Consider the following 27,183-nt stretch of genomic DNA (forward strand, 5'->3'; position numbering starts at 1 on the left):
AGAGGGAAATTTTAATGTTATAGTATTTTTTTTAAATAAAATTAATTAATTAGAGGAAGATAAGTCCTTGTTGTGGAGGGTGATGACTGCTGGCAGGAAGAATCTGAACTTTTCTGTATAGTATTGAATTATAAAAGTCTTCCACTGGACAGCTTTGTTTCTTCACTGTGTTGTGTAGAGCAGTGATTACAAACTTTTTGAGCCACACTCCCCAAGATAATGTTGGGTGTTGGTGATTGTGATGCCAAATTATGCCAAATTCAGATTTTTAATATGCCATGAGTTACAACTTTGTTACTTATTTATTAATGCGTAAAAAATTAAAATGCTAATTTCACTGATTAAACTATTATGTTTTTTTCTGGCCCCCAAGTTTGGGTAAGACTGCTCTATATAACAGCGAGGAAACACTAGTGTGTTCAGTCAGAGGCTTCTTCAAGCAGCTGCACGACAGAGATACAGGAAATCTTTACTCTTAAAAGCCAAAATAAGATTATTAACAACTAATTCTAAAAAAATAAATAAATAAAATTATACCAATTTGTAAATATCAGGGGATTAATAAAGGATGTCTGGTTTAAATTCTTTTCATTTCATTTTGAACATGTATTTCAACCCTAGTACACCACAGATCCAACTGATTCTGGGCAGTGTGGTAATATTTACACCACACCAGATTGTGGAGTCTGATACATTTCATCACTCCTCCAAACTCCCACTGCAGTCTCTCATAACTGCCGGCTAACTGCTGTCAGTGACACAACGGCAGGGATATTTTTCACATCGTGCTTCATCAAGAAAGAAAAGGCTAATAAAATTAGTCACTTTGCAACTCCTGTTCAGTTTTTTATTTTACATAGAATTATTTGCTGAAGGCCACTGACTGTCTGTAGTGATGAATTTGTGTTACTCATTACCAGCTAACACTGATTATTAATGACATCTGAAGTACAGTTTGGTGTCAACCTTTCTGAGTCAGTCCAACACTAAAGCTGTATATGTGGGTTGTGTGATAAGTCAAAACCAGGATGTAGCTTCGTCATAATTTATCTGCATCAACCAAGATGTTCTGTATCAAACACACAGTTTAATATTAAAGGCAATATAATTTTAATTGTAGTTGCATGCATTGAATACAGCTACAGCTATATGTTAGCATCTGTTGTATGATGAAGGATAAACACAACACTGAGTACAAGACAAGTCTTAACAGCTTAGGAATCACAGCTAACCAGTCTGACTGGATGTGGACCACAACCCACAGAGCCTAAACAATCTTTTGCCAACATGGCTGCTGCTTCCTCCAATCATAGGACCATCCAGATAGCAGGTCGCAGCCCACCAACCCCCCCAATGACCTCACCACCTTCTTCTCCCAACTCAAAGAACCCTTAATTGTGGTCTCCATTCCTATGAAGACCTTGGTCAAAACCCTAAACGACATCAGGCCAGTGGCTCGCACCTCACTTCTAATGAAAATCATAGAGAGGCTCATAATGAACCACATCAGCAAGGTGACTGAACCTCTCATGGATCCTCTCCAGTGTGCGTACTGGGTAAGCAAGGGGGTTGATGATGCTAAAGTATTTATAACAAACAAACCATTCACAAACATCTGGAACTCCAAAACACTGCAGCCTGACTCCTGTTGGCAGACTTTTCATCTGCATTCAACACACTGCAACCACACATTCTGGCGGAGATGCTTCCATCTGGACGACATCCTGACCAAGAGCACACAGAGGGCGATGATCAATAAGACCTTCTCCGACCTCTCCTTCACCTTCACTGGCTCTCCTGAAGGCTGCGTCCTGTCACCTCAGCTTTTCATCCTGTACACTGATGACTGCAGAACCTCCCACCCAAACTCATGTGAAGTGCATGTACACAGTTCACCTGTCGCTCCCGCCTCGCTCCTCACACCACCAACTCAGCAGTGGTGTGATAATGTCTCTCTGGAGTTAAACATTGGCAAGACCAAAGACATGGTGATAACCTTTTCCAGTGAGCTGAGGGAGCTGGCTGCAGGATCTGTAAGCACAAGTCAGGCAGACGGTTGAGGTGGTGGAAGAGTACAAATACCTGGACATAGCGCCTTAAATTTAGCCTCCAACACAGTGGACATTCTACAGAGATGTCAGCAGCTCCTCCTGAGAAAGCTCAAGCAAGGACATCCTCAGGATGTTCTACCACTCTTTCATCGAAAGCTTCGTCACCTTCATTACCTGCTGGTACAGCAGCCTGCGTCACAGAACATGTCAGCACAACGTGATGAAAGTCTGCTCCAGGATCACTGGACTCCCGGTCAGAGCACTTTCATCACTTTGTGAGCAGTTTGCAAGATTCTCCATGACCCCTCCCACGTTCTGTTCTGACTTTGAGTGGCTTCCCTCAGGATGCTGACTCTGCTGCTGCAATTCTTTCAAACCAAACACATCGCTCCCACTGCATGAGGCAGCAGATATGTTGGCCAACAAATTACAATGTCATACATGATGCAAGAGGAGGACCTCAAGCTGAAAGTCTTTTGTTCTCTTCATGCCTCAGCTGGTGAAAACTGCTATTTTTTTTATTTCTATTTTATCTTTCCTCTCAGTAACATTTACCGGTGCATTAAAGTAAGAGTCTTGCTCATGGAAAGCCTTCGTAAACAAGTTCTCCTTCCCTTAAGCTAATCTTTCTAACTGAAACCCGCATTGACCCACGGTAGCACATCATGGAAGATGCTTCAATTGTGAAGAGGCTGTTAGCTCTTCCATCCCACTTGTTTATTATTCTCAAACTTCCCAAAGAAGAAAGAAAGTCAATATTTCACCGTCTCTTTGTTAGAAAACTCGGAGAAAGAACATGGCTCATTAAAGCTGCAGAAGGAAATGGATTTTGTTCCACTTGTTTTCAGCGCTGCTGTTTTTACTGTTATATGTTTGATGTACAGAAACCCGCTGCATCACAGTAAAATATGTGATTATATAAAGATTGGCTTATCTTTTGTCTTTGCTTAAAATTGTGTCAACATCACACAATGCCAAAGTCTTGCTGCAGAAATAAGAGCATGAGCATCAAACTGCGTCAGAGTGCTGAATGAAATAAACATTAAATGGCATTAAGCTATGTTTATTCCCTTTTCCAACACTAGAATGTTATTTATAAAGGTCTTTAAATACCTGCGGCAGTCAGGCTGGCATTTAAGAAGCAGTATCTTTTGTACATTCAGCAACCAGTGATGTTGAATAAGGAGATCTTTTGAATCAGCTGTATTGGAACAGAGAGACATCTAAAACCTGCAGGATTGTGGCCCTCGAGAACCAACTTTGGACACCCTTAAACCTTTGCTCAGACTGAATGCAGATGGCATTGTGGTAAGAATCATGAAAGGGCACCAAATGCCTTGAACCATTATGTATATTAAAAGTGCTCTCTTCTCTTTGTAAATGGGACAAAGGTACCAAGGTAATGTTAATGTTTGAGGTCACATTAGAAAGAAAGTTTGAAACTGATTCATATTCAACACTGTAGCACTGAGAAACTATATAAATAATTCTGGCTTTTCTCTTTAGTGACTACACTTTATACACCTCACTTGTTTCTACCAGCTTAAGACCATCGTTAAAATCAGGGCATGTCTTTCGACTGCTGACTTACAAATAGTTAGGCATGCATTTTAGATGAATTTTGCTCCTGCCTCAGTGAGAGCCGCTTTCATCACTTCCAACAGATTCAAAATGCTGCAGCTAGACTCATCACCACAGGAAAAAGAAGTAAGAGTCGATGTGCTGCTGGAACACTGGGGTGGGTGCTGGCCCACGCCAGAGGGTTGTCTGGGGGGTCTGGTCCTTCTAGGCATGGTGCAGTGCGGGGCTTCTGGGCTCTTGGGGCCCTGGACCCGTCGCTTTGGCTGCCCTGGATGGCCAGTGCCTGGCAGGGTTGGCGGCTGCCGATCTTGGCCCGCCGGGGCCTGTGCCCCATGACCATGGGGGGCTCTGGCTGGGGCCTTTCTCTGCCACCCTCGGGGTGGTCATCTTTGTGGTGGGGTGGCTTGGGTTCGTGCTCCAGGATTGCCGCTGCTAGCCCGGGTCTCTGGGCCGCCCTAGTCTGCCTCTAGCCTCTGTGGCGTTTGGATCACACTCCTCTCTGATCACTCCTTATTCCTCATCCTCTGCATGCTGACACAGTCACTGAGTTGTCCAGTGGGTTTATACACTTTTGTTTAGTTTTTTTGTGTGTGTGTATCTGGTACTTTGGTTGTTTTTGTGAAACCCTGAAAAGGGTGGAGTGCTCTCTCCGGGTCTGCAATAGGGTCTTGCCCCAAGTGGAGGAGTTCACGTATCTCGGGGTCTTGTTCACGAGTGAGGGAAGGATCGGTGCGGCGTCTGCAGTGATGCAGACTCTGCATCGGTCTGTCATGGTGAAGAAGGAGCTGAGCCAAAAGGCAAAGCTCTCGATTTACCTGTCAATCTACGTTCCTACCCTCACCTATGGTCATGAGCTGTGGGTAATGACCGAAAGAACAAGACTGCGAATACAAGCGGCCTAAATGAGTTTTCTCCGCAGGGTGGCCGGGCTCTCCCTTAGAGATAGGGTGAGAAGCTCGGTGATCTGGGAGGGGCTCAGAGTAGAGCCGCTGCTCCTCCACATTGAGAGCAGCCAGATGAGGTGGCTCAGCCATCTGGTCAGGATGCCTCCTGGACGCCTCCCTGGTGAGGTGTTCCCGGCACGTCCCACCGGAAAGAGGCCCCGGGGAAGACCTAGGACGCACTGGACGGACTACATCTCTCAGCTGGCCTGGGAACGCCTCAGGATCCTTCCGGATGAGCTGGTGAATGAGGCCGGGGAGAGGGAAGTCTGGGTTTCCTTGCTTAGGCAGCTGCCCCCGCGACCCGACTCCGGATAAGCGGAAGAAAATGGATGGATGGATGGATAATTCCAATTTAAACCCCAGGGCAGGAAAATGGGAAACCAAACTGATGACAGCGTGTTTGTCTTAAAACTTTTTTTTTTTTTTTTTTTATAGCACATCTGATTTTTCAACAGATGATCTCATGTTGTCTGTTATAGCAGCAGTTACTTCCTTTTATTGAATTAGCTATTTAAAAAAAAGATATTTATATTTGAGTCTCTTCAGCATACACAGTAGAATGCTACTGTTCCCAGTTATCCTTCCTGCTGTGCTACCTTTATCTTTACCTGTGTGATTCCATGTAACAACCCAATTTGACATTATTTTTGTTTAAATTTTCCCAGCAGCATTGTTGGCACATCTTAATCTCCTCTGTTAAATGTATGGCTCTTGCTTAAACATCGTCCTTCAAACTCAGAGCAGGTGAACACATTTCCGCTCACTTAGGAAGTGAATCAGGAAAAAAAATATTCTCACCAAGCTTCATCTTCATCACAGTCCGATTAAAACTCTAATTTTGTGTCTTTGTTGTTTCCATTAACTTGAATCAAGGTCATTGTTTTGATCGTACGAGGTTCACTGCTGATCTAGCTGCAGCCTTGTTCCCTTTCCTGAATAGCACCAAATAATCAGTATTGTAGATCTGAAGCCATCAGGCATTTTCACTGATTCATTTAGATAAATATTGTGCTGTGGAGGATGTGAATGCAGCTGCATCTCTTTTACTCTGCGTATGTATCCTTTATGTGCATTTTTTTAAGAAGTTGAGCCCAATTCTGTCATGAAAACAGGACAAAAGTTGGACAATTTCATATTAAAATTCAGAAAGAAACATCCAAACCTCTGCTGACACGTGCTGACACATGCATCTGCAGGTTGGACTAGATTTCACAAGGTTTTTTGCACTTGGGAAAATATCCCACGTTGTTCCATGTGTTTGCCAAGCGTTGCCGTTACCCGCTTCTACTGTCCATTGCTCAGACTTTGACGGCTCAGTGGCCATCTACTCCTTTTCTCATGTCCTTAGCTGCGCAGCCAGGGTCGTCATGACAACAGAGGCTAATCTCCAGTGGACAGAAAGAGAGAAAGTGCAAGAGCTTGCACAGAAACGTGCCTCTGAGAATGAGGAAAGATGGTGTTTGTGTGTGTGTGTGATAAAGATATGCAGTTACACCATAAAAAATATTACTACTATTTTTTCTGTATTAAAAAAATTTCTTGTAACCTGCCATGCAAGGTTAGCACCTCCCACAATTTTTACTTCTTTTTGGATCCCTCAACATAATTGACAGATAATGAATCGATTTTTCTGATTTGTATATCGATTTATAATCTTCCACGTCTGCATCTCAATGCATCTAAAAGACAACTTTTCCCTCCACCCCTAGTTAGAACATGAGTGATCTAGTGGGGTTTTAAAGGTCAAACATTAAAAAGTCAAAATAAACCTACTCCTTTATTACAATATTTTTCTGGCATCCTCATGGCTGGAAGATTGCTGGGTTGTTGTTGTTTGGGTTTTTTGTTTTTACAGTGTAGGGAGTGTATTTGGGAGAAGTTTTGTGGATGAAGATGAAGATTATATTAAATTTTATGTGCTTCTTCTGACCTTCAAAAATCCAGATTTGTAACCTAATCCTGCTGTTTCCTAATTAATTTCCCAAATTATACTCCTTCTTTTTATTCATTTATTTGCCATGTTCTTTTTTTCTTATAGTAAGTCATTTGCTCCTCTCAGAGAGAGGATGCCATTTTTCTTCCTCTTTCTGATACTCTTTTCATCCCTCCAACAATTCCTTAATCTTCCTCTTTCTTGTACTCTTCCAGTCAATCTTGTCATCCTTTCAAACAGCTTCATCTCTGCTCATACACTCCTTTCATCACTCCTGTAATTCCCGAGCCCATCCCTCTTTCCCTGTCCATCCCAAATCCATGCCTCTGTTTCCCAGCAGGAACCAAATATACAGTGTCATGGCTGATTAGGTTGGCACAGCCACGAGGCAGTCAGCCCTCTGAAGGGATGATGGAGGGATGCAAGGAGAGCGTGATGGAGGAACGGTAAAGTGGAGAGCTGAAATGGAGTAAAGTCTGGCAGATTAAATATTTTGTTTTTCTCTCTTTTTTTCTTTCTGGCTGAAGATTGAAGGAACACGATGTTTTCATTGGAAACCAATCGCTGTGTTTCTATCCAGCGCAGTATGGCAGAATCCTGCAAAGCGCACGTGCAGATGTGCATTTGGAGTTGAAGTTATGGGCGGACTGAGCGCGCGTGTGAGAGAAAGCGATCAGCAGTGGAAGCAGTGATGGGAAATCCAGCTCTTTTCAAAGAGCCGGCTCTTTTGACTTCTAAATGGTATTCTTTATTTAGTTTCAGTCAGAACTTCTATTTTAGCCTAATTTATGAATGAGTTTTATGTTGGAAAGTGTTATTTAGTGTTTAAAATATATAGTTAATATTTAACATTTCAATCAAAACAACAACTGAACTCACAACAAACCAAATAAATAAAGACCAAAATCTGATCATTATGGGACTTAAGATCCTCTAATTTTCCAATTTTTCCCGGCATGCTTGTATTTAAATCCACTTCCCCATTTAGCATTAATATTATTATATTTCTTTGGTTTAAAAGGCATGCCTCTAAAAAAGTATTTATTGTACATTAATGCACCGATGAGTAGATCTACTTCATCATTTCCAAGAAAAATTGAACAGTATTAGAAAATATCAGTCCAGCATAGAAAGAAATTGCAGTTTGCTTTCATTACTTTTATACTTATTTAACATCAGTGCTCAGCTTCAAACAGTTAAATTCAAAACTAACAACCAAAGCAGAAATCTGGGAGTTTTCATGGACTCAGACCTGGAATTTAGCAGTTATAATAAGACAGTTGTGAAGTCAGGCTGTTTTCATTTAAAGAACATATTGAGGATTAACACTAGAAGTCCCAGGAATTTTGATGTCTCCCTAAAGTCCCAGAGAAGGGTCGAAAGACCTTTAGTCCAAACTGACGACTCTGCTGGCAAAAATTAGCATCTCTTCATTTGTAAATGCAGCCATTACCTGAGGAATGCACCCATTGCATCCAGCCCCTCCTTGTTACCTTGAAACGTCTGGTAAATTCTGTGGCAGTGGGGGATGGTGGGCTGAGGGGGATAAATAGTAGCTAGCTTCACCTCGAACAAATAGAAGGAAGCAAAATGCAGAGGCGGCTTACAACTCAGCAGGCATTGGACCTGATCCTCAGCGATACAAACCCTTGTGACTCAGATGGAGAAGAGATACAAATTCAGCTGGATTCGGACTCTGACTCTGAGCAGTCTTCAGGTAAGATTTGAAACTATTATTGAACTTTTTGGTATGACAAATTTCTTTCTTTCTGCTTTGTCCTGTACTGTGAGTTGCAACACTGGAATTTCTCCATTTTGGTACAAATAAAGGATTTTTTTAATCTTATTTCCAAAACATCCTATTTTCGTCCTCTGAAATTGTGAAATTGTTTACCTTGCAGATGATGAGACTGCTCCACTGCCAGAAAAGAGGGCTCGGTTGGGAAGTGAGAGGACAGAGATGGCTAAAGATGGCACAGTGTGGCATGAAGAACAGCTGGGGACATGTCTCAATTTCACCCCAATAGAACCATACGGCACAGATGGAGAGCCAACTGCTAAGGCCAGAAGAAGTATCCGGACTCGTCTTCAAAGCTTCTTCTGTTTTATAACACTTGAAATGCTTCGTAGCATTCAAGAATGGACCATTCAGCATGCACGGCAAAAGGAGCAGGCAGATTGGTTCATGAACCTCCCAGAACTAATGGCATTTATTGCAATTATTATCTTGCGGGGGGTGAAGAAAGTTCCATCACTACGTGACAATTGGTCAGCAGAGCTGGGAAACCCACGAATCATTGCTACTATGGCCCGAAAGCGCTTCCAAAACATCATGCAACACCTACGCTTTGATAACATGTTCACACGCAGTGAGCGAGTGGAGACAAATAAGTTTGCTGCAATTTCTAATCTGTGGGAATCTTTTGTCAATAACTGCATCAGATCTTATAACCCTGGTCGACACATCACTATTGATGAACAGCTTTTCCCGACAAAGACTCGCTGCAGTTTTCTGCAGTACATTGCAACAAAACCGGACAAATTTGGCATTAAGTTTTGGCTGGCTTGTGACTTGAAATCAAAGTACATTTGCAATATCCTGCCATATCTTGGCAAGGACCCCAGTCGTCCCAGTGGAGAGAGACTCTCTGAGAGTGTAGTGATGAGGCTGATGGAGCCGTTCATGGATAAGGGCAGAACTGTAACAACAGACAATTTTTTTACATCGCTGTCCCTTGCGCAACGACTGCTTAGCCGGAAAACCACCATCCTTGGCACAGTCAACAAGATTCGCCGGGAAATTCCTCAGTCAACTAGACTGAAGGACCACACTAAATTCACCACTCGAGTGTTTTCCACCACTGGTGCAACACTCACAGTATATGCGCCGAAACGGAAAAAGACTGTCTATCTTCTCAGCAGCATGCACAATGTGGTTGAGACTGAGAATACCACCAAAAGGAAGCCAAACACTGTCACACAATACAACACCATTAAGTGTGGTGTGGATGTGATGGACCAGATGGTGCGGGAGTACAGCGTGCGTGCAGGAACACGGAGATGGCCAGTCGCCGTGTTCTACAACATGATCGACATGGCGGCACTGAACGCTCATGTTCTTCATAAGGAATGCACCGGAGTGCAGGAGAGAAGAGTGGACTTCCTGGTTGAGCTCGCGAAAGAGTTGGCCAACTCTCATGTGAGTCAGAAGAAGGCACATAAGGAGCAACTGCTTCAGCAGCAACCTCCCACACCTAGCCCTGGGAAAAGGGCAAAATGTCAGGTCAACCATCGATGCAAGAACAATTGCGCAACTGTAAGATGTGTTGACTGCTACAAATACACATGTGGCAAATGCAGGATGGAGATACCATGGAAGTGCCAAGCATGTTTGGACTTAGGACAGACGGACTGCTGAAAGAGCAGAAAAGCCATTCACACAAGGGCATGCCACTGTAGCCTTGTGTAAATATTTGTGAAATTGTTTCATTACTTGCATTATTTTAACTGTTTTGTTGTTTTTTTTATGACAAAAATAAAAAGCATTGGAAAAAATTCACAGTTGTTCTTTTATATCTTTGTCATGTTGACATTTATGCCCTCTTGACTTAGACACTAATGCTTCTGGACATTTTACTCACAGACCCTGCCTGTACCACCACAATCAAAAAATGTTCATTTTAAATATTCAAAATTGTTCATTGCTTGGGCTTTTTGGACATAAGGTACATGAACATTGGGTTAGAAAGTTTGAAAAATTGGTAAAAAATTCTGAAAAATTTGTATTTTTTCATTTGTATGAAAAGAGGAGAGCTGGACCTTTTAAAGTGATTTTTTAAAAAAATATGAATTCATCATTTTGTCATATCATTCTAAATTGTTTGCTTTTTTATTGAAGGCCCACAATGATTATCTTTTTTTTTTTCTTCTAAAAGCACACAAATGTGTCGAGGAGGTATATATCATATATCATATCAAATATATTTTTAATTATTTGAAATATACTAGAATGCAGGAAAACCTTTCTGAATCTGTTTGAGGTCTACTCCAATCTCATACTCAGGGGACCAAGCAGTGTCTCAAGCCAAGCTTTGGGCAAAAGTTGACAGTCCAGTTTCAAGAGTCTACAGTGTCTCCCCTAAGTATGCGCCCTCCTGGGGTGTGCCAGTAATTGACTCGTCTACAAACAAAAGAAGCTGTTCACAGCTTAAGACAGGATTTTAGCTAAAATCCTACTGGTCAATCGACGCATCTCTGGGTTGTAAAGGTAGAAAGGTCAATTGACCCCTCTCTGGGACTTCTAGTGTTAAAGGACTGATGACTCTGCAGGATTTAGAAAAACTGGTCCATGCATTTATCTTTGGTAGATTGGACTACTGTAATGCAGTCCTCACAGGTCTCCCTAAAAAGTCCATCAGACAGCTGCAGTTAGTCCAGAACGCTGCTGCTCGAGTCCTCACTAAGACCAAGAAAGTAGATCCTAGAACTCCAGTCCTCACATCTTTACACTGGCTTCCTGTCTGTCAAAGAATTGACTTCAAAATACTGTTATTAGTTTACAAAGACCTGAATGGTTTAAGACCAGAATACATTCAGGATCTTCTGGTTCCTTATGAACCAACCAGATCCCTCAGGTCATCGGGGTCAGGTCTACTTTCTGTCCCCAGAGTCAGAACTAAACGTGGAGAGGCAGCGTTCAGCTTTTATGATCCTCACATGTGGAACAAACTCCCATAAAACTGCAGGTCTGCTGAAACTCTCAGCAGTTTTAAATCAGGGATAAAAACTCTTCTATTTGCTGCCTTTTTATCAAAACAACTGTTGAATTCCCCACACTGGAATTTTATTTCTTGCATTTTATCTATTTATTTGACCTTTTTCTTTCTATATTTATTTAATTTCTTTTATTTCTTTTTAAAGTTTGTTTTTGATGCTTTTTAAATTGCTTTCTGTACCCTGCTGTGATGCTTTTAATGTTTTTTGTAAAGCACTTTGAATTGTCTTGTACATGAAATGTGCTATGCAAAAAAATTGCCTTTGCCTAAGGAAGAACAGGAGAAGCCCTATAAAAGGACCTCCAGCAGGTTAATGTTCATGTTTCTGTGACCTTAGGCCTCACTTGTGGATGTTGGATCCTCATACATCCACAAGTGGGGCTTAAGGTCACAGCCCAACACCATGCAGCCTGATTGGCTTCTTCCACAGAACACCAGGACTGGCCAGTGGTGCCCTGTGATCTTCACGGATGAGAGCAGGTTGCTTTACATGTGACCGGTGTGAGAGAGTCTGGAGATGCTGTGGAGAATGTTCTGCTGCCTGCAACGTCCTCCAGCATGCTCGCATTGCCAATGGGTCAGTGATGGTCCAGGAGGCATATCCTTAGAGGGCCACACAGACCTCCATGTGTTAGCCAGAGGTACCCTGTCTGCCATTAGGTACCGGGATGAGACCCTCAATTCGGCCCTATGAGGGCTGCAAACCAAAAGGTTTTCCATGTATCCCTGCTTCAACACACCCGAATCAAATTAATTAGTCATTTTGCAGAACTTGGTTGGCTGTTAGATGCATTTAATTTGATGCCCAGTGTCAGAACATATGCTGCTGCAGTGGGATCAGGGTTTTTCTGATGCAGGACAATCCTCTGGCTCATTTGGATGGAGTGTGTCTGCAGTTCCTGCATGACGAAGGCATTGACGCTATGGACTGGCCTGCCCATTCACCAGACCTGAATCCAATCCAGCACCTCTGGGACATCATGTCTCGTTCCATCCACTGCTGCCACGATGCACTACAGACTGTCCAGGAGTTGACTGATGCCCTGATCCTGGTCTGGGAGGAGATCCCTCAGGAGAACATCTATCACAGGGCTATGCAACTCGGTCCCACGAGGGCCACAATCCAGCAGGTTTTCAATGTCTCTCTGCTCTAACACACTTGACTCAAATTAAATTAGTCTAGCTGCCTATGTTCTATGCAATGACTCATTAATTTGAGTCAGGTGTGTTGGAGCAGATAGACATTGAAAAGCTGCTGGACTGCGGCTCTTGTAGGACTGAGTTGAATAGCCCTGATCTGTCATCTCATCAGGAGCCCAGATGTCGTAGGGAGTACATACAGGCACATGGAGGCCACACACACTACTGAACCTCATTCTTGAGGATTTTCCATGGATGCTGGGTTAGCCTGTGATCTGATCCTTCCACTTTTATTTTGAGCTTGATTCTGAATTCAGACCTCCATGGTTTCATCATTGTGATTTCCATTGATCATTCTTTTGTTATTTCTTCTCAACACATTCTACTATGTAATGAATGAAAATTTCAACGTGGATATTTAATTCCCCCCAAAATAAAATAAAATAAATAAGTAAATCATGTTAAACATAAATAATTAAGTTACTTGGAATTAGAGTGGTGCAAAGAAATTCTGTTTGATGTGGTCATAAGGGTGTATCATTATAATTTAATATCATTTAATATTAACCTTTATTTATACAGGCAGTCCCATTGAGAGTCTCATTTACAAGAGAGACCTGTTTGCACAACCTAACGTGCATGTCTTTTCCATGTCCTTCCCAGTAATTAGTCTGTTTATTGTCCCACCCATATCCCTCAAAATGAAATGGGATTTTCACCCCTGCTTTTAACAAATAAATACTGAAATTTTATCTTTCTACATCTGATATATTTGATTTTATTACATCAAAGTTAAAAAAAATAAATCCAGTCCTCTTCACATTAGTTAACTTGCCAGGTCTCACATAATGGTAATTCTTCAAAATCCAGCCAAATAAAGACCCGCCCCTTTTTAAGGTTCGGTCTTCTTGTGTCAAGAGTCGACTCTTCTCGTTCACTATCACAGCCAGCTCGTTCCCGAACGCCACATCATTGAAAGCTGCAGCTGTAGAGGACTGAAGCTGCGGAGAGGAGAGGAGCGGGCAGCGGTTGCCGCGGATCCCGGGAACCTGCAGCCTGAGTGCGGGCAGTTTGAGGTGCAGGAGTCGGGTTCAAGTGAAAGGAAGGTTTTTAGCGCGAGCTGGGGTTTAAAAGAATAACCTTACAGGTCGGGTGCGCGCCCCCTCACTTACTCATTCATTCATTCACTCACTCACTCGCACGCTCACGTCTTAAGAACAGCGGGAGATGCATTACGTCATAGCCTCCCATCGCCCTAGATGACCGCACGCGCAGGACGGGATGATGCAGGGCTGCTGGACTAGAAGAGAAACCAATTCCGCTGCTCCTGCTGCACGCAAGCGCCCGGGGGCGGTGTCTCTACCGGACGAGGAAGAAGGGGAGCCGCCGTCGCGCGGTCGCCGGGTCTGATGGCTCCTCGCGCCCCGGGTGGGAAAGAGACACAGCAGACGCCGCGGCGCAAGAGGGAACGGGACAGCAGGTATCTGGGAAGTGACGTGGTGTCCGCACCCCGCCAACAAGCACAACGGTGCGGTTGTCGTGCGTTTCTCAGGAGGGCAGGAGCGGGAAGGGGAACATGGCCGCCCAGTCGGACGGCGGCAAAGCCGGGGTCGGGTGCGGCGGCGGGTTCGCCCAGCTGTACGATGTCGACGCTGAGGAGCCTCTGGACTCCGCTGCCATCCACATCTGTCAGTGCTGCCGCTCCTCCGCTTGCTACTGGGGCTGCCGCTCAGCCTGCCTTGGCTCTCTACTCGGCGGGGGGCAGCCCCCTGGAGGAGTCGGCGTCCGGGAAACTCACTGCCCTCCCCGCGAGCAGCTGTGGCTGGACTGCCTCTGGATCATCCTCGCCCTCCTGGTCTTCTTCTGGGACGTTGGCACAGACCTGTGCCTCGCGGTGGAATACTATCAGAGGCAGGACTACCTCTGGTTTGGCCTCACCCTCTTCTTCGTTCTGGTGCCGTCGGTACTGGTCCAGATTCTGAGTTTCCGCTGGTTCGTGCAGGACTACACGGGAGGGGGGCTCGGAGAGGTGGAGGGGTTGACAAAGCGGGGCACGGTGGCTTTGGGGTGCCTGTATCCCGGAAAGGATCGCCTGCAGCTGGCCACTATTTGGTTATGGCAGGCCATTATACATATCCTCCAACTGGGGCAAGTGTGGAGGTAAGGGAAGGAAGGGAAGGGCTTGGTGTGTGTGTGTGTGTTGGGGGTGTTGAAGTCGAGTGTCTTGATGTTCTTGCTCCATACTGACAGGCTGGACTGGATATTAAGGTATTAAATGGGACATTGATCCTAACTCTACTGATAAACTCTGAAGTATTGCAACTTAATCCAGTTCGTTTTGATTGTGGGGCCATTTAACATTTTAAACTTTGAGGCATTCTTTTTTTACTTTGTTTTTTTCTTCTTGTTGGGTTTTTTTTTTTTAAAGCAAAGATACATGTAGAAAGTCAACCTTTTTAATCAGTCAGCATGCAGACGTTATGTTTTCAGGACAGCCTTAGTTGTCAGATTATGAGGCAAAAATGATGTAAAACAAAACAAGAATTTATTACTAAACACACAGATAAACAGTGACCAAGCCTTTTCTCATCTGCATATCATTCTTGAAACTTTCTGTTCGCTTGTTGATCTTTTGCTGCTCCTAATTAGACATTACTGTTAATTCAAGCTCTGTGATTCGTCAAAAGTTGAACAGAAAGTGATTTAATAATAAATGTCAGGTCTAAATAGAGGTCTCTTAGCAACATATGTGTGATAGTGATCTTTTTCTTTTGTTATGAAAATGTGATAAATAACTTATAACATAAATAACTAATTATCATTGCGTATAGTTTCTGAATAAGCACTACATTTTGTGGCTGTATTTTAAACCTCCTGGACAGGATATAAATATCTGGAAAACTTTCGTAGAGCACCTAAAGGATAGCTATCCATCACAGTTTACCCCCCAGAGCTACACACTACTGGTATTGTTGACTATATAAGCAATATAGCTTGGATTTGACAATTTAGTGGAGTTTTAAGGGTTAATAAAAAGTTCAGCAACTTTCACTGCAGAATTTATATTTGAGAGGGGTTTAAAGTACTATAGTGGTCCTAAAGCTTTAATAGACTATAGAAGATAATATAAATACTCAAAATAAAGGCGAAAATGACTGAACGCTGTCCATGGTCCTGAATTCACTTCCAGCCCAGCCAACATTATAACTGTGAGTTTTTAAGTTTAAGTTAGAGATCTGAGATGTCAGGCTTTCGTGTATGTGTGTGTGTGTGTGTGTGTGTGTGTGTGTGTGGGTGTGTGTGTGTGTGTGTGTGTTTTCATGCATGCCAGCGTGTGCGACCAGTGGAAAAACGATGTCACAGCTCATCCCCTAAGTGTCAGCATGCATGTAGAGTACAAAGAGGAAAAGCATCTGTGCTTCTGGCAACGCATCTCTTTCATGCTCACTGTCCACCTCCCCCCTTCATTTTACACACAAACACATGCATAAACACACATCAACACACAGATGGACCAGTTTAGGTGCTAATCGTGGTGCTAAAAGCGCCGTTGGGGTAAAAGCGAAAGACACAAATGAGCCTTTTGTGTGTTGAGCACACAGTTGTGAGTTTTGTTGCAACTTTCAGGAGAACAGTAGCTTTTTCTGCAACCAGGTTTCTCTTGGAAAAGACTCGCTAATGGCCTCCGGTTGCCTGTGGGTGATGTGTTTACATCCTGCTGCATGAGAGATGTGCTACTCAGCTCCTCTGTTTCAGTTGTAGGGTTAAATCCACCTCCCCTCCAGATGCAAACATCCCTACTCCACCTGCAGAATGGACTCTTCCACCTTAGAGAAGTAGGGTGGGAATGGTAAAGCTGAGAAAATGGCACGGCCTGATTGAGACAGATCTCTGTAGAGATGTAGAGGCTGAGGAGGGGAAGTGTAGAAGGGGTATAAACATGCACAATGGTAGTTGAGAAGGGGGAGGGGAGAGGGATAGAAAGCAAGAAGAGAGAGAGGGAGAAGTGAAAGTGGTGGGGGTAGGGTGGTCTGGAAGATCTACTATATTCAGATCATATTCCTACTAATCAAACGACAGGATTTCATCTAAAAGAAATAATACTGGTTATTTATCTCTTGTGGAACTTGAGTCAAGGACATGCAGCATTTTGGCGTGTGAGCCTCATGTTAAAGCTAAAACATTCATCACGTCTCCTTGGAAGCCCAGAGGAGGCTTATATGTGCATTTTCCTCTGGATGCTGCATTATTTATGCCACCTAAACCTGGCTTGTATGCTGGCAGTAAAAGACACATTTACAGAGTCGTGCATGATGCAGAACCAAGTGCATGCGCATGCAGCGACACCCAAGAATCATTAGGAGTGTTTGCACACAGGTTAGGTAACACATGCATGACTGCATGCACATGCTGGGTAAGTGGCCCGCCCACGTGTGCTGTAGTTTCCCCACAGAATCCACTCAGGTTGGATACAGGACCTGGTCACAGAGGTTCTGTAAATTTCGGGACTTGTTTTTAGAAGAAGTTTAGAGGTAATGGATGAAAAACAGGCGTTCAGTATGAAGTGAACCTGTTAGCTTTGGTTCAGGAGGCCACTCCTCCACCACACCTCTCGTCACCTGCTCAACCCTGTGTTCTTCCATCCAGCCTCATCCTCCCATCCTTCCTTACTTCATTCAAATTCATCCTCACCCTCCCATGTTCTGTCATCCTTCCTCCTTTCTCTCATCCATCCATCCTTATTGTTTTATCCATCCTTGCATCCTTCTTCCCCCTCCCTCTTTTATTTTTTCTTCCTCTCTGTCCTTCATCATCCATCCATCCTTTCCTCTCCCCTCATCCATTCTTCCTTCCTTCTCTTCCTCATCATTCTTTCTTCCTTCCATTTGCTCTTCTCTTCATCCCTCTCGTTCTTCATCAGTTCTTCCCTCCTTTCATCCTCTTCTGTTCATCCCGCCTTCCCATGCTCATCCCATTTTCCTTTCCCTCATCTGTTCTTCGTTCCCCTCATCCATTCATCCCTCCTTTCTTTCCTCTTCCATTTATCTCTTCTTCCCACCTCTCATCTGTTCTTCTTTCCTTCCTGCTTCTGTTTGTCCTTCTTCCCTCTTCTTCTTCTATTAATTCCTCTTCCCTCCCTTTATCATATTCATCCCTTCCTTCCTCCCTCTTCCATTCAACCTATCTTCTACTCCTGTTCTGTTCATCCCTCCAATCAGAGAATGTTTAAATGTTTCTATAAATTCATCCAGACATTTCATTTAACTACTACTCATACTTGGGTAATCTGTTGGTTTTGTCTACAAACTACCAGGAAATCGTAGGAATTATTACCATTAATTGATGTAAAAGTTACTACGACAACAAGCATCATGTCCTTTGACTGGCATTAAAAATGTGTTGTTGCCCCAGTGAAGTGCATCGGAAGTAGTACACTTCATGTCTGTGTTTGAAGCTGAAGTTAAGACTAGAAGCTGTGCTTTTGAACCCCCTGCAGGTACATCAGGACGCTGTACCTGGGCCTCATGTCCCGCCGGCAGAAGGAGCATCAGCGGCGATGGTACTGGGCCATGATGTTCGAGTACGCCGACGTCAACATGCTTCGCCTGCTGGAGACGTTCCTGGAGTCGGCGCCCCAGCTGGTCCTGCAGCTCTGCATCATGATCCAGGAGAACCGAGCCGAGACTCTGCAGTGTAGGTTGGACTGCATGGGGCAGGACACGGCTCTGCCGGCATAATGCCATGTTTTCATGTAGCCAGCAAAGCACTTGTAGACCAACAGCTGTGCAAGCAGTAATTAGCAATTTGCACACATTGTGCTCGGTGGTGTGAGGCTGCAGATGGTGCTGCACTTGTTTATGTACTTTTCTCTGTTTGTTCAGGTATTCTAAAAAAGACAGCTCAGTCAGAAGCGTAGACATGCTTATCCTCTTCCTTATTCATCAAGGAAATGTATCATCAAGGCGGCCACCCACTGGTATTATTCATCCCTATCACTCCTGAGTTTTAGGACAGTTTCTGCAAATATGTGACTAGCACATGGGAGGTGGATGCAAATAGCACCTGGGGCATTAAAAATAACTTCATCTTTGAGGCTCAGACCATTAACCGTCATAGTTAAATGTTTCTGTCGTGTCATTCGCCACCTTTTATGTAAGGATGTGTTCACATCACCACACAAAACACCCCCAGTGAGTCATAATAAGCTTTTGTACCTTGAAACAATGAGTCTGTCTTGTTCTGATTGACTCAGAGGTGGATGAGCTGTGTTATCTTTTGTAACTCTGTGTTTCTGTCTGTAGGCATCTCCTCCCTAGCTTCCCTCCTCTCCCTCGCCTGGGTCCTGGCCTCCTACCACAAACTGCTGCGTGACTCTCGTGACGATCAGCGCAGCATGAGCTACCGCGGGGCGCTGCTGCACCTCTTCTGGCGCCTCTTCACCATCTCGTCCCGCGTCCTCTCGCTCGCCCTTTTTGCCTCCCTCTTTCACATCTACTTCGGCATCTTCGTGGTGGTCCACTGGTGCGCCATGGCCTTCTGGGTGGTGCACGGAGGCACCGACTTCTGCATGTCCAAGTGGGAGGAGGTGCTCTTTAACATGGTGGTTGGCATCGTCTACATCTTCTGTTGGTTTAATGTGAAGGAGGGCCGGACGCGGTACAGGATGGTAGCGTACTACACTGTGGTGTTGGCTGAGAATACCATCCTCACCGGCCTGTGGTGAGTTTTCATGACTGAAAGCTTGGCTGGCTTATCATGGAAAGTCTAAGTTGGTTTTTCTTTGACAGGAGACCAAATCCTGTCTGTACCAAGGTTGAAATGAATGTGTTTGATTAGCTTGTAAAGGTAAATGAGGTTTAAAAAACAAAACATGGGACTTCCTGTGTCCAGTGGACTTCATGTTAAATAACATCACCAAGGGCTTAAATATACGGTGGATTTTTAGTTGTGTAAAGCCACATGTCAAGAAGAAAGAACAAAAATTGGGGGATGTCCACCGTTCAAAGACATCAAGCTATTGCGTAGCTGATGCTTCTGTCGCTATCTGGCTTATACCCTGCCTATAAGGTAAGGTTTGACTCTGGAAACACAACAGAAGTGAGGGTTTACAGAGTCAAATGGTCCCATCCCGAGTCAGACCCCTTAGTGGAAACAAGACTCTTGAAGCAGATGGGCTACAGCAGCAGGCTAAAATTTACACAGACTCACCAAAACTGGACAATGCAGTCTCCATTTCAGCTCCACATTCAGATGGTAGCTCAGAATTTGGTGAACACATCATGAAAACATGGATTCATCCTGCCTTGGTTAAGGCTTCAGACTGCTGCTTGTGTAATGGTGTGGGGGATGTTTTCTTGGCCCAATTTGGGCCCCTTAGTACCAACGTGGCCTGGTTTAACCACCACAGCCTACCTGAGTATTGTTGCTGACCATGTCCATCCCTTTATGACCACAGTGTAGCATCTTATGATGCTGCTTCCAGCAGCAACATAATGAGTGCACTGGATTCCAATGGCCTCCAGAGTCATCAGATCGCAATCCAACAGAGCAGCTTTGGGATGTGGTGGAACGGGAGATTCTCATCATGGATCTGCAGCCACTGTGGGATGCTGTCATGTCATTATCTCTGAAATCTCAAAAGCAAAATCTCTAAGGAATGTTTCCAACACCTTGTTTTCTCTGTCATAATTAAAACAATTTAGAAGAAAAAAAGGGTCCAACCTGGTACTAGCATAGACTGATGAATCGTTAGTGATAGTGCTGAGGCAAATAAAAGAGTAGACGAACATCAGTCAGTAGTAGGACCTGAATTATTTTAATCAAAATCCAAATTATAATGGGATGGTGCACCATACTGGGATTAATGTCTGAACTTAACCCCTCTCTCCACAACTCTCTAGGTATGCCTACAGGGATCCAGTACTGACCGACTCCTATGCCATCCCAGCTTTGTGTGGCGTCTACCTAACCTTTGCCGGTGGCGTCCTGGTCATGCTGCTGTACTACGGCTTCCTGCACCCTGCCACCGCCCACCTCCAACCGAGTCCCGCCTCTTCCTGCTGCGCCCAGCTCCTCTGGGGTCTCCCTCTACCCCCATCGGCTCCGCCCACTGCCCCTCCCACCCCAGCTCACATGGCCAAATCGCAAACGGAAGAGGATGTGGCCGAGACGTGTCTTCCCGTCTTTCAGGTGAGGTCCGCTCCTACCACCTCCAAGCCCGAGGGCCCGCTTATAAAAATCGACATGCCCAGGAAGCGCTACCCGGCCTGGGACGCTCACTACGTAGACAGGCGTCTGCGGAGGACTATAAACATCCTGCAGTACATAACGCCAGCTGCTGTGGGCATCCGCTACCGTGACGGACCCTTACTGTATGAACTGCTGCAGTACGAGTCCTCACTCTGACACAAACACACATGCACAAGTACACAAGCACATAAAGCACCATTTAAGAACATGTATGTATATGTGGACATTCAGATTTAGAGAAGATTTAGAAACACTTTATATAAGCACACAATGAAGCAATCTGTCACATCATTATGTGCTCACACACATTCCTTGTGGGCACCTACAACCTGTGAGTCCTATGGCCATGACTCAGCAAGCTGCTTCAGCACGAGTCTGTCGCCTTCTTCTCACTTAATCCCTCTGTCCCTTATCACATGAGGAGAACCTGAAAAAAGTTGGCTGTTTATGTTGCAATCGTCACGCGTTCACAGGTTTTGTTAGAATTAAACAACAGAAAGAAGGAAAAAATTACACTTTAATAAAAGAAATTGTGAAACTTTTGTCATTAGTCTAGTTGAAAAGGTAGTGTATAAATTTTCTCTGTACAGAGGGGATGTTTTTTTAATGTAATGTCAAGTTGTGGTTGGGAAAGACATGTAGACACAGGCACGAAGTACAAAGAACAAAAGACTCAAGCCTCATTTATGCTCACAGTTAAACAAAACTTCTGTCTGTCTTCTGGGTTAATTTTGTGAGTATTTCAGTTGGTTTTCAGATAGCTTGGGGATGACAGACGTAGCAAACGGTGCAGTACCACCGAAAAACATGGGGGGCAGTGTTGAGCAGTGCAACCAGTAAAAGCCTTTTTTTTTTTGTTCAGGTAATTTTTCCCTCAATTTTGGCCATCATTTTGGATGTGTTACCTCATGTGAGCTGTTTTTTGTGATAAAGTGTTTCATTACCATTGTAATTTTTACAAGGTCAAGTTGACAGAAACAAATTTACTACCTTTCAGGTCTTTAGAGGACAAAAAAGTCCTCTTCCTAAAACTGCTATAAAAACACTAGTTGCTTTTTCACCCCACTTTTTTGCTCAAATCTTTAAGTCAACTTCTATCTTTTCCAAAACTACTACGTATGTAATTATTCCATTTATTTTAACCCTTTAAATGCCAATCCAGTTACATGATGTCATTATATTTATTTTAAAAATATGCATAAAATTAGTTATTTTCCACATAATATATATAGGGAAGCCACAGATTTTAGTGTTTTTTTCATTATTATTGTCTTAAATATATTGTTAAATAGAGTGTATGTTTAATAGATTATTTGAAATCTGACTCTGGAATACATCAAAATCAATGTTTTTACTTATTTTTAGTAACACATTAATAGACTGATCTTTAAAAGTAAAAAAAAAGTGCCGCTATGTAAACACATAGGTATTTAAAGGGTTAAAATAATTTGAATAATTGCATATTTGGTGGTTTTAATTAGGAAGTAGAAGTAGAATTGAAGTAGATTAAAAGATCTGAGCAATAAAAGTGGAAAAATATTTGTTGGTTTAGTTGAATATAGTTAATTCAATGTTTTTATAGCAATTTTTGGTCTTTTCTCTCCACTAATGTGGGCAGTGACGTCTGACAATGTTTGAAACGGATGTAACGATTTTTGTAAGTAAACGGAACATAAATGAGGCTTAACTATCTCTAGCTAGAGAGCACAGCACAGGGACAAGCAACAACAGAAGTTTCCCCCAAAAAATATTACATAACAGTACCTTTATTTACATACTGTGTCGCTTTTGGAGAAAGGAAAATTTGTATGCTTTTTCTCCCAGCAGAGAGATCAAGAGGAAGGTTAGCCTACCTAAGCTTAGCTTAGCATAGGAACTGAAAGTTGGTTGTCTAATTACCCAGGTCATTTTTAAATCTCATCAATATCATTAAAACTTAAATTACTTTATCCACACACAAATGTTGAAACTAACTAAATTTGTTTTCTGAATTTCATCCAGAAACTATAAGTTTGAGGAAAAACTCAAAGAAATTAAAGTTAACTGGTGCTTATCAAAAAGAAGGTAAGCATAAGCATATCTCCTGAACTATGTTGAGATGTCCATTTTGGTATATTATCTTAAATGTAGTTAGCAGCGTTATCTCAAAAGTGAGAAAATTAGAGGTCATTGTTTCTTAAAATACAATTAAAAACTTCAAAAACCACTACCATCTTTACTAAACTGTGAATTCATAACAGTTTCCCAGAGCAGAGCAGATAAATGTTTTGGCGAAATAAAAAATAAAATAATATTTAGCATCTCCTCTGCTCAGATTTCGTGAAAGAACCAATGGAGTCCAAACCAGAGCAGATCCATTAATTAATTATGAGCTTTTATTTTCTGTGTTCATGTTTATGTCATAAATATAACCATAAATACAGTGAGGTCAGGGGGGGTGGTCTGCTATAATTTCCTGATGCTTATAGAGCTGGAAGGCTTAATATATCAATAGCTGGTAATACTCAATAAAATTGGATTACATTAGTGCTAATGGCCGATAAAGACTTTAACTAAGAGGATATGGGAGATTAAATATTTATCCATATGAAATACATTTTCTGTGTGATGTTTTAATCATGTTGATCCCACGCTATCAGGGTGCTGCCACCGAAGCTGATACAAAACAGTTGTAGACTTTAATCATCACAACGGTCTCGATGACTTATCTCCTGTATCGCGTCCAATATCAACTCCTCCAAAGACACCCACAGCTGAGCTGTGATGTGTGGCTTATGATGTATTTATTTATTTATTTTTGTTTGTTTATCCCCTGCAATCCAAGCTGTCACATTGGCAAGTGACAACTAATGAGCTGACATATCAGTCATCTGACCGTCAACGGGAACATTGCAGCTCTTGACATGCGGTTGTTCTGGCACAGCGGTGTGACCAGTAAAAATAAAACACAGCCAGCCATTAACTATCACACAGTGTGCAATTAGAAAAATAAAATGCATGCTTTGTAGTAATACTGCAGCCTATGAGTTCTGAAAAGGTAAAAAGAAAAAGACTGTGAGAGTGTCTGGGAAGTTAAAAGGGAATACTTTGACCTATCTGGAGTTTCAGTCTCTTTCTTTTTTGTCTTTTTCACTCAGGTATGTCACATTTTTGAGAAAAATAAACCTCCCAGATACTAGATTTGATTCAGTCTGGTATTGAAAAGATTAATCAGCACGTTACACCACGTCTTCGCTACTGTGATGTGCACCCAGCTACATGTGAAACAGACAGTGCTAAATCCATTTCTGCTGGGCAGAATTTGTAAAAACACTATTTTTTATCATTATAAGCTGTGATAACAACTGTCATTAATTTTTTTTATCAGTTCTTTAAGTGCTCTCAGTTTGAAGAATCCGTGAGCTAAGCTAACTGCTACTAAGCTGTTAGCTTAACATGTTAACTAAGCTAGAAGCCACAACAGAGTGAATTCTTGCTAATATATATATAATAAAAATTAAAACCTAAAAATGTTCATGTGTTCTTTTAATTTTTATTAATAGTTGGTATTTAATGATTACATCAACAATATGTAGCAACATGTTCTGTTGAGAAAGAGTCTGTAGAAAAACAACTCTGTTGCAAAAGGGACACATTGTAGAAAATAGCTATATATGGTATTAGTTTGAACTAATATGAGCTTATAAAATAAATTTTGAGAAATTTAAATTGTGAAAAATTTCTCTTCTGTTAGCCCTATTCTAAGTAGCTGTTAGCTTAGCTAGGAGCTAAGCTAACTCTCCTTGGTTCTCTAAACTGAGAGCGCTCTGGCATTTGTCTCGTGCAAATAAGACACAGACTACTCATAAATACTTAATTTTACTTTTTAAAAACCCCTTTAAAAATATTTCATGAGCATATGTTGGATAACATATGCCAACATAGGCTTTGGTTTACTTAAAATTAAGGTTAATATCTGTTGTTTTTGTTGAAAATGAAAGCCAAATTTTATTTTGATGCTGAAATGACAGCTGTGTTAGTCAGCTGAGGATCACGAGGATCTGCTTAATATGAAGAATTCACAATAATTGGGATCTAGACACTTGTTTTAGACTATATTTCCAAACTTTTGCTGCTGTAACACCCAAAAATGATATAGTATGTACCTATGGCTCTGCTTATTGCATTTTTCGTTTTTTTAAGCAGTTTTAAAGTAATCAATAGCAGCCTATGCTAATTGTTACATACCTATTCAAATAAACTATAAATAGCTAAATTATTATGGCAGATTAAATTAGAGTACAAACACCAGAAATGCTTAAGTATCCCTTTAAATTCAAAAAGTGCAAATGAGGAATGAGCTTACATTATATTTTCATGGTGCTAGCCGACTAACAGAACAGACAAATCAGTTAACTTGCTGAAATCTGGCAACCAGATTCAGCAGGTGCAAACATGCAACGGAAGCAACCGCATTGCCGTGCATATGGTGCAACGCTCTCAAGCTATAGAGTCAGAGTCAGAGAATTGGCTGCTAATCCCACTTCATATGGTGCAAATAGGAAACACGCATGTACTAATGGTGCAATAAGGGCAGATTGTCTCTTTGAATTCTATGGTGCAACTTGAGTACTGCCTTCAGTTTTCAGCCAAGGCTGTGCCAAAGGCTCCTTCCAAATGGACAACTGCTCTTCCTGTCCTGCAGAAGCTATGCAAGTCTCCGATGCAGGGAGATGTGCTTAGTGTACACACACATATATACACACACATACACAGGGTTTTCCTCTGCAGCAGGGAGATATACTTAATACACACACAATACACAGTAAGTAGTATAACATGGGATGCATCCCTACCTCACCATTCAAACACAAACACACTCAATGTCCAATAATCCCTCACCCCTTTATAATTTGGGAACAATATTCATATGGTGCTATCGAATAAAGAAAGATAGTTTTTGTATAGTTGTGATTATAGTAAAGATTTTAGCCAAATATGTTTAGAAAACCTGAGTGTTGCACATTCAGACTGTCTGAAGAGTGTAACTTTAATTTTGGGTTTCCTCACTGTAAAGAGTGTACAAAAAAACAGCAACACCTTCTGTCTCTGTGAAACTGAGGCAAAGCTACCATGCCTTATCTGCTCGACTAATGATATCCGAGTCGTAGGAGGGTGGTGCTACTTTTTGGTACACTTTGATCTGGATGTGCACTGTACATTACGCATGTGTTCAGTGTGTCAGTGCACAGAAATCAAAGGAAAACAGCACTGCGTTCGCACTACAAACCGAATATGTGCCATTTAGACAACACGGTCAGCCATTTTGCTGTTAGTTTCACAGGTAGTGCTCGTGAATTTCTTGCATGAATGTTGTAGATTTGAAGGCACAATATATGGTCATTGCGGAGGCTTTGAGGTCCGAAGAGTCACGGCTTCGTAGGTGCCTCTGGGTTGTTAAAAGGAGGTTAATTTTAAGCTCCCAAGCAGCTGATTTCCAGTCATTTTCCCCCAAACCATGCCCCCCTTTGCACCCAGAGCTGTAGCCAATCAGAGATCAGGTTGAACACAGACAAATCAGGTCTGACACAACCAAATAATACAGTTTTCTTTCATACAGAAGCATTTATGTGTAGTGTTGAATCGACTGTGGAACCGCAATTAAATTGCAGGTATCATTTAGTGTCTGTTGTATCATCCAGCAGCAAAAGTTCATCTATGCTGGGTCTGCAGTCGATCATGCACGCTGCACATGAAACCTTTCCTCCTTCACCCAGAAAACCAGAGCCTTAGCTAGACCCACTCTGTAGGAAATCAAATCCAATCAGTGCTTTGTCACTATTGTATGGCTACTCACCCACAGCTATGCAAAGTAACAAAAAGCAGAATAGCTTTGGGCTTAAAAGACCGAAACAAAAACACCACATCACTGTTTTTCAGTGTTATTTTTGCCTTTTTTTTGAGTTTTAAAAGAATAAGTGCAGAAAGAAAAAAACCATGAAGTGTTCATGTGCTAAAAATAAGCATGATGTACAATTTGTTTACATTTTTAAACTTTGTGTATTTGTTTCTTTGACATTTTTCTCTATCAGGATTGATTAGTCGGGAGGGAAATAACTTCTAATTTTTAACGTGAGAAGAATGAATGCCGCCTCCCGATGAAGGAATGTGTATCTTATCAGAATCGTCTTTTGGATAAACACAAAAATGTTTCACTATCAGGGTCAAAAGCAAAGCATATGCGATGTGTGTGTGTGGGTGTGTTATAAACCGTATGCGTTGCTAGAGCTTCAATTTCTTTTAGCCAAAGTTTACTTGTTTGGTCTGTATCTGCAAAATTGTCACCACTCATTACGATTTTGTGAAGCATGAAGCCAGATGCTAATCTGCTTCTATTCTCAGACCAGTTTCTACCAGGCCCGAGTCCAACAATTGAAATCGTTTCCTTTTTTGGAAAAATACTCAGATTCAATCACTGACAATGAGCGGAAACAATTCCAGGGATTTGACTCAGGTTTGGATGCTACAAG

At 42.4% G+C, this 27,183-nt stretch overlaps 2 protein-coding genes across 2 annotated transcripts in view; both read left to right on the top strand.

The window, feature by feature from the left end:
- Positions 1–427, top strand: part of rp1l1a (rp1 like 1a) — a 33,144-nt gene extending 32,717 nt beyond the window's left edge. The window contains exon 11 of the mRNA XM_041978484.1: positions 415–427. The gene's annotated coding sequence lies outside the window, so the exon portion shown is untranslated. The remainder of the gene's footprint in view (positions 1–414) is intronic.
- A 13,319-nt stretch (positions 428–13,746) lies between these two features.
- On the top strand, positions 13,747–21,216 carry LOC121635390 (XK-related protein 6). The gene is made up of 4 exons (XM_041978502.1): positions 13,747–14,584; positions 17,922–18,118; positions 18,727–19,144; positions 20,326–21,216. Exons 1-4 carry the CDS (start codon positions 14,001–14,003, stop codon positions 20,828–20,830), a joined length of 1,704 nt encoding a protein of 567 aa, XP_041834436.1. The 5' UTR covers positions 13,747–14,000; the 3' UTR covers positions 20,831–21,216.
- The last annotated feature ends 5,967 nt before the right edge of the window (positions 21,217–27,183 follow it).

The sequence above is a fragment of the Melanotaenia boesemani genome, chromosome 24 (assembly GCF_017639745.1).
Source record: "Melanotaenia boesemani isolate fMelBoe1 chromosome 24, fMelBoe1.pri, whole genome shotgun sequence".
NCBI lineage: Eukaryota > Metazoa > Chordata > Actinopteri > Atheriniformes > Melanotaeniidae > Melanotaenia > Melanotaenia boesemani.

Bases quoted from the DNA above. Each gene is read 5' to 3' on its own strand.
- LOC121635390 (XM_041978502.1), top strand. From the start codon at position 14,001: ATGGCCGCCCAGTCGGACGGCGGCAAAGCCGGGGTCGGGTGCGGCGGC. The intron at 14,585-17,921 runs GTAAGGGAAGGA...AACCCCCTGCAG, and splicing joins CAACTGGGGCAAGTGTGGAG to GTACATCAGGACGCTGTACC. The intron at 19,145-20,325 runs GTGAGTTTTCAT...ACAACTCTCTAG, and splicing joins ACCATCCTCACCGGCCTGTG to GTATGCCTACAGGGATCCAG.